At 44.9% G+C, this 7,500-nt stretch overlaps 2 protein-coding genes across 8 annotated transcripts in view; one reads left to right on the top strand and one right to left on the bottom strand.

The window, feature by feature from the left end:
* LOC310732793 (uncharacterized protein) overlaps nucleotides 1-7,500 on the bottom strand; it is a 339,677-nt gene that overhangs the window by 255,090 nt on the left and 77,087 nt on the right. The window lies entirely within an intron of this gene.
* On the top strand, nucleotides 2,846-6,350 carry gadd45ga (growth arrest and DNA-damage-inducible, gamma a). 4 transcript variants are annotated; one of them, XR_014535587.1, is made up of 5 exons: nucleotides 2,846-2,983; nucleotides 4,104-4,211; nucleotides 4,832-5,045; nucleotides 5,513-5,763; nucleotides 5,812-6,257. XR_014535587.1 is itself a non-coding variant. In XM_083553720.1 (4 exons), the coding sequence occupies exons 1-4, from the start codon at nucleotides 2,931-2,933 to the stop codon at nucleotides 5,624-5,626; spliced, it is 402 nt and encodes a 133-aa protein (XP_083409846.1). In that variant the 5' UTR covers nucleotides 2,846-2,930; the 3' UTR covers nucleotides 5,627-6,350. The 4 variants fall into 4 exon arrangements, 2 of the variants coding, with proteins under 2 accessions (XP_083409846.1, XP_083409845.1); XR_014535588.1 differs by having other exon boundaries at nucleotides 5,513-5,773; XM_083553720.1 differs by having other exon boundaries at nucleotides 4,832-4,958; nucleotides 5,513-6,350.

Raw genomic sequence — 7,500 nt, 5'->3', positions numbered from 1 at the left:
TCAGCTTCTCCCATTAGGGGTCTCCACAGCAGATCATCCGTCTCCATACCCCCCTGTCCTCTACATCTGCCTCTTTCACACCAACTACCTGCATGTCTTCACTCACCACATCCATAAACCTCCTCCTTGGTCTTCCTCTTTTCCTCCTTCCTGGTGTCTCCATCCTCAGCATTCTCCTACTGATATACCCCATGTCCCTCCTCTGCACATGTCCAAACCATCTCAATCTCACCTCCCTCACCTTGTCTCCAAAACGTCCTACATGCGCTGTCCCTCTAATAAACTCATTTCTAATCCTGTCCATCGTCGTCACTCCCAACGAACATCTCAACATCTTCAGCTCTGCTACCTCCAGCTCCACCTCCTGTCTTTTACTCAATGCCACTGTCTCTAATCCATACAACATCTCAGGTCTCACCACAGTCCTATAAACTTTCCCTTTCACTCTCACAGATACTCTTCTATCACAAATCACTCCTGCTATCACTCTTCTCCACCCACTTCACCCTGCCTGCACTCTTTTCTTCACTTCTCTATCACACTCTCCATTACTTTGCACTGTTGACCCCAGGTACCTGAACTCCTCCACCTTCTCCACCTCTTCTCCATGCAACCGCACCCCTCCACTGCCCTCCCTCTCATTCACACACATGTACTCTGTCTTACTCCTACTGACTTTCATTCTCTTTCTCTCCAGTGTGTACCTCCACCTCTCCAGGATCTTCTCCACCTGCTCACTACTCTCACCACAAATCACAATATCATCCATAAACATAATAGTCCACGTACCTCCACCTCTCCAGGATCTTCTCCAGTGAGTGATAGCAGGAGTGATTTGTGATAGAAAAGTGAAAGGGAAAGTCCATGGAGACTCCTGTCTGAACTCATCCTTCAACCTGTCCATCACCACTGCACACAGGAACGGGTTCAGAGACACTTCACTGCAGTCACACTGTCCTCATTATGTCTGTACTTTGAGAGTCACTAACAGCTGGAACCAAATTCCTTGTGTGTGTCAACAATAAACCTGGTTCTGATTCTGATGTCCTGCACCACCCTCACATTCTTCACTGACACACCAGACTTCCTCATACATCATTAACACATCATACACAGGTTTTTCATTACACACTGATTTAATCTGCGTTTGTAAATAAAAAAAACTAAAAAAGAAAACGCATTTGTTCCTGTGTGTGTGTTTATTATTGGGGGACATCATGGAGGATGGAAAGTCACGTGGCGCCTTGATCTCATTTCCCGACCTCACGGTAACGGATGACGTCAGAGTGACGTTTCAATTCACAATGTAATTACAGGTTTAGTAAAATAATGTGTATTATTCGTGAGTTTATTTGATCATTTTAAAACAGATATCAGATTAAAGTGTAAACTGTGTTCCGGATTTAGACGGAAGTAATGAATATTTGGACAGAAGTGTTAATTCTCCACATTAATAGACACATTCACCCCGCAGATATTTATTTATTATAAATATAAGTAGATGTTTTTATGACAGAGATCTGTTCCTGCAGCTGTTCCGCTTCAAAATCCCAGTAAACCTCACTGTGGAACGTCCCAGTGCGGGTGCAGTTCCACCATAAGGCCACTGTGGGGCGCCGCGGAGTCACATTTGCACTCATACTCCACTAACGCGCGTGGCGTCTGAGCCCGGAAGTACATTCCCTCTTTCCAGACTTCTTTCTTTAGACATGATCCACCGGCAGGGTGCGCGCTCTTACCTCGCGCGCACCCACACACACACAGCTGCAGGTGCGGCACGTGCTCTATTGTTGCCGCTTGAAATCAGCACGCGGTCACTAATCTCAAAACAGCGTCTCGAGCACAAAATCTAGAATCACCTGCAGCCCGGTGTGCACGCGCCACGTGCACTTTATCTCAAAACCTGTGATCAGACTTCAACATGTAGGGCACTTACAGCCCCCCCCCCCCCAACACACACACACACACACACACACACACACTGTGCTGTTAAAATTGATCTGAGATCTTAAATAGTATTAGATTAAATCACTGTAGTGGATTGGGACTGAACCTGAATTCTGATAATGTGATTGGTCGTTGTTGGATTTGGGACTGGACCCTGTAGTGCCCACCCGGGGGTGAGTGCAGTTCCAGTGGAGACTTCAGTGCAGTGTGTATGAGAGGAATTTGTGCTGTGATTCTTCACCTGATTGTTTGTTTGTTTCCACATCAATGGAAAAACATGTTTTGAAGTTCAGATGAAAAGCCGCTCCGCTTTGTTCTGGGCCGCTTCACTCCCACGTGGGACGTGTTACGAGGCGACACCATTCCGTCCAACTCATTTACATTTCCATCATTTCCATCACTTCTAGCCAATCAGAGTCGCGAGTGGTCTCTGGCCAATCAGAGGCGAGCGCGAGGGGAAAGTCCTCACAGCTCTGCCGAGAATCTGCGCGCGCTGAGTTTATAAAGAGGAGCTGATGGAGCGCGAGACAAAGAACTGCAGGGAGAGAAACAGGACTGAGATCTCACAACTGCTCACTACAGCTCTATACAGCTCTATACAACTCCACACAGCTCTATACAACTCCATACAACTCCACACAGCTCTATACAGCTCTATACAACTCCACACAGCTCTATACAACTCTATACAACTCCACACAGCTCTATACAACTCTATACAACTCCACACAGCTCTATACAACTCTATACAACTCCACACAGCTCTATACAACTCTATACAACTCCACACAGCTCTATACAACTCTATACAACTCCACACAGCTCTATACAACTCTATACAACTCCACACAGCTCTATACAAATCTATACAACTCCACACAGCTCCACACAGCTCCACACAGCTCCACACAGCTCCACACAGCTCCACACAGCTCCACACACACTTCTCTGTTGTGGATTATACACACAGCTGATCTTTCAACATGACTTTTGAGGAAATTTGCAGGCAAGAAAACAACACAGAAACCAGTGACAGGTAACATCCTCTCCTTCACCTTCATTTTTATTATGTTCTTCTTTATCTTCTACATCTTCATCAGAACTACACTACTGTCAGTGATGATAATGATGATGATGATGATTGTGAATGGTCTTAATGATGAATGATGTGCTGCATGTGTCTGTGTGTTTACATCAATCTCACACACAACCTTTATTAAAGTAGTGATGCTTCAACTTCTCTCCTTCATCATCTCTCCTTCATCTTCTCTCCTTCATCATCTCTCCTTCATCATCTCTCCTTCATCTTCTCTCCTTCATCTTCTCTCCTTCAACTTCTCTCCTTCATCTTCTCTCCTTCATCTTCTCTCCTTCATCTCTCCTTCATCTTCTCTCCTTCATCTCTTCATCTCCAATCTTCTATCCCTCATCCTCACACACCTGTCCCTCATCCTCACACACCTGTCCCTCATCCTCACACACCTGTCCCTCATCCTCACACATCTGTCCCACACCTGTCCCTCATCCTCACACACCTGTCCCTCATCCTCACACACCTGTCCCTCATCCTCACACACCTGTCCCACATCTGTCCCTCATCCTCACACACCTGTCCCTCATCCTCACACATCTGTCCCACATCTGTCCCTCATCCTCACACACCTGTCCCTCATCCTCACACACCTGTCCCTCATCCTCACACACCTGTCCCTCATCCTCACACATCTGTCCCTCATCCTCACACATCTGTCCCACATCTGTCCCTCATCCTCACACACCTGTCCCTCATCCTCACACACCTGTCCCTCATCCTCACACACCTGTCCCTCATCCTCACACATCTGGCCCACATCTGTCCCTCATCCTCACACACCTGTCCCTCATCCTCACACATCTGTCCCTCATCCTCACACATCTGTCCCACATCTGTCCCTCATCCTCACACACCTGTCCCTCATCCTCACACACCTGTCCCTCATCCTCACACACCTGTCCCTCATCCTCACACACCTGTCCCTCATCCTCACACTGTACACTTCACTCAGTTCTGTTTATCATCAGTAATAAATCACTTCAATTATTTGTATCATAAACTTTTGAGAATTACATAAATAAACACCTCCATTGTTGTTGTTGTTGTTGTTGTTGTTTGTCAGTGTGCACATGCACAGTGCAGGTCGGGTTCTGGAGGAGGTGCTGGTTTCATCCAGACAGCAGGACTGGCTCACAGTGGGAGTGTACGAGTCTGCCAAAGTCATGAACACGTGGGTGTCTGCAGCTTCATCAGCTCTAACGCGTGTGTGTGTGTGTGTGTGTGTGTGTGTGTGTGTGTGTGTATAACTGTGTGTGTGTGTGTGTGTGTGTGTGTGTGTATAAAACTGTGTGTGTGTGTGTATAAAACTGTGTGTGTGTATAAAACTGTGTGTGTGTGTGTGTGTGTGTGTGTATAAAACTGTGTGTGTGTGTATAAAACTGTGTGTGTGTGTGTGTGTGTGTGTGTGTATAAAACTGTGTGTGTGTGTGTATATAAAACTGTGTGTATATATTACTCTGTGTGTGAATCCCTCTGTGTGTGTGTGTGTGTGTGTGTGTGTATATAAAACGGTGTGTGTGTGTGTGTGTGTGTGTGTATAAAACTGTGTGTGTGTGTGTGTATATAAAACTGTGTGTATATATTACTCTGTGTGTGAATCCCTCTGTGTGTGTGTGTGTGTGTGTATATAAAACGGTGTGTGTGTGTGTGTGTGTGTGTGTGTGTATAAAACTGTGTGTGTGTGTGTATATAAAACTGTGTGTATATATTACTCTGTGTGTGAATCCCTCTGTGTGTGTGTGTGTGTGTGTGTATATAAAACGGTGTGTGTGTGTGTGTGTATGTGTGCAGGGACCCGGACAGTGTTGCGCTGTGTGTCCTGGCCTCAGGTGATCAGTACGAGTGGGACGTGGCGCTCCAGATCCACTTCACCCTCATCCAGGCTTTCTGCTTCGACTACGACATCAACATCGTGCACGTGAGTGACGTCGAGCAGCTCGCGCACATCGTCTGTGGTGGTGAGGACACGAGTGACGGCGGGGACACACACTGCATTCTGGTGACGGTGAGAGTCTTCATAAATAAAAGCGTGTGGTTAGTGCATGAGTGTGTTTGGGCTCTGTCCCAAAATCTGTGCCTGGGGAGTGCACGAGTTTAGGGTAGTGTACAGCCTTTCACCTCTGTACCCCTAATGCACTGAGCACTACACCCTATTTAGTGCACTACATGCCCCCACCACATGCCCCCACCACATGCCCCCACTACACTTCAGTATCGAATGTACAAGTGAACAACATACAGACCTCATAAAACAATCATCTAGGTGGTTGCTATGGAATGCTAGGTGGTTGCTAGGTGGTAGGTGGCTGTGCACCGACTGGTTGTTAGGCTATCATAGGTTGGTTGCTATGCTAGATTGCTAAGGTATAGCTAGGTTATTGCTAACCCACTTGAATGTTAGGATGCTAGGTGTTATGCTGCACCAGTGTAAGTCACCGCTGACACGATTCTACTTCCTGTTTGTCCCCTCAGAGGCCGAGCGAGGCGGCGTGGAAGGACGCAGGTCTGGAGAAGCTGAGTGTGTTCTGTGAGGAACGCAGGAGTGTGTGTGAGTGGGTTCCTACCGTCACACTTCCTGAGCGATGAAGTGCACTAGCCGGCTGTGTCTCAATTACACCAACCACAAAATGGACGAGTGTCCTGGATAACAAGTCGTCCTGCATGAGAGGGGTTTCATCTGGACCGAACCGGAACCGGAGCTGTGTGTGTGTGTGTGTGTGTGTGTGTGTGTGTGTGTGTGTGTGTGTGTGTGTGTGTGTGTCTGCGACAAGATTACGGAGAGTATGCTAGTGGACTAGTATGGATCTGAACGGATACTTGATCTGCACCCTGCATTGCATGATGGGACGGCTTGAGCTGAAGAGAGAATGGATTGGAAGAGAAGTGAGACTTAAGGAACTGTTAGAGGAACTGTTAGAGGAACTACTTGAGTGTTTCTAGAAGAATAGCAGCATGTGTGACAGAAGGAGAACCAGGAAGTGAAGACCTTTTTGTCTTGTTTGGATGGTTTTTCTGTCTGAAGGACGTTCAGATCGTTGGATTAGTCTGAACTTCACTTCCTGTTCTGGATGGATTCATCTTGATTTGATTTCTTTTTGCTTTTGCTTTTTTTTTTTTTTTCTTTTATTTCTTTGAAGACCTCTGTAATGAAGTGGTGCTTTCAAAGCAAATCTGATTTTCCATAATAAAAAAACTAAAAGATCAGATTAAGTACCTGGAATTGTTCTTTGGCTAAAGCTGTTAAGATGCTAATGATCTCCTGTGTATTTATGCTAAAGTGGCATGCCAAATATATAACAATTATACTACGCTCCCTCTGAAAGACACTGGTGATACTCCTGCTATTAGCACTTAGCATGCTGACAGGGACACTGTGTCAGGAATATAAAAGTTGAACATGCTGATGGTCTAGTGTTGGGTAACGTTAACTCCTCAGATTGTATAATTATATACACACTCAATCATCCATTTAATTATAAACACCTGATTGTTTATGCAGTTCTTAGAACAGCCAATCACCTGCAGCAGCACAACGCTCGAATCCCACACGTATAGGTTAAGTTCACCCACCCAAACTGGACAGCTGAAGAGCTTTGGATCTTTTCCTGGTCTTCATCTATCCAGTATGAAAGTCTGTCCCTATAAGAGCCTCCTGTTCCTGTATGTAAATATTGTATCATGAAATAAACAACAACAAAGAAAACCCAGGACTGTTGACTGGAGACAGAATCCTGTATCAGACACAAAACTCAAACTAGTGTCCTCAGTTCCTGGATCTATACAGACTATTGAACTGAAGAAGATGCAATGCTGCACAATGGGAAACTTTAGAGACGTGTTGCAGCCATCAAATTCAAAATGACCTTATTTTTTCCTTAAAATAGTAAATTTTCTGTTCACACATTGGATATGTTTTCTGTGTTGTATTGTGAATAAAATGTTGGGGTTATGAGATTTGCAAGTCATTACATTCTGTTTTTATTTACATTTTACACAGCGTCTACACTTTTTTTAGAAGTGAATAAACTAAAGCTAGTTAACAGGACAGAAATGTTCCACATTTAGCTAACTAGGTTTAAAAGCTCCAGCTTAAAGCCAAAACACGGTGTTACACAACTGTGTGATTATCACCTGACAATCTCTTGAGAATCACTTGAGAATCTCCTGAGAATCACTAGAGAATCTATTGAGAATCAACTGAGAATCTCCTGAGAATCACCTGAGAATCTCCTGAGAATCACCTGAGAATCTCATGTGAATCCCAGAGAATCTCCTGAGAATCACTTGAGAATCACTTGAGAATCACCTGAGAATCACTTGAGAATCACCTGAGAATCACTTGAGAATTACCTGAGAATCACCTGAGAATCACTTGAGAATCACCTGAGAATCACTTGAGCTAACAGTATTAATGCTTCATCTAATTTCAGTAGAGTATCAAAAAGTGTAAATTTTAAGAT

The sequence above is a fragment of the Silurus aristotelis genome (genome assembly GCF_946808225.1).
Source record: "Silurus aristotelis genome assembly, chromosome: 11".
NCBI lineage: Eukaryota > Metazoa > Chordata > Actinopteri > Siluriformes > Siluridae > Silurus > Silurus aristotelis.
This window is presented reverse-complemented; position numbering and strand designations above follow the sequence as displayed.

What these genes read in the sequence shown, in the direction of transcription:
- gadd45ga (XM_083553719.1), top strand. Translation starts at nt 2,931, where the DNA reads ATGACTTTTGAGGAAATTTGCAGGCAAGAAAACAACACAGAAACCAGT. An exon ending in AACACAGAAACCAGTGACAG is followed by an intron (nt 2,984 to 4,103) that starts GTAACATCCTCT and finishes GTTGTTTGTCAG; the next exon opens with TGTGCACATGCACAGTGCAG. An exon ending in CACACTGCATTCTGGTGACG is followed by an intron (nt 5,046 to 5,512) that starts GTGAGAGTCTTC and finishes TTGTCCCCTCAG; the next exon opens with AGGCCGAGCGAGGCGGCGTG.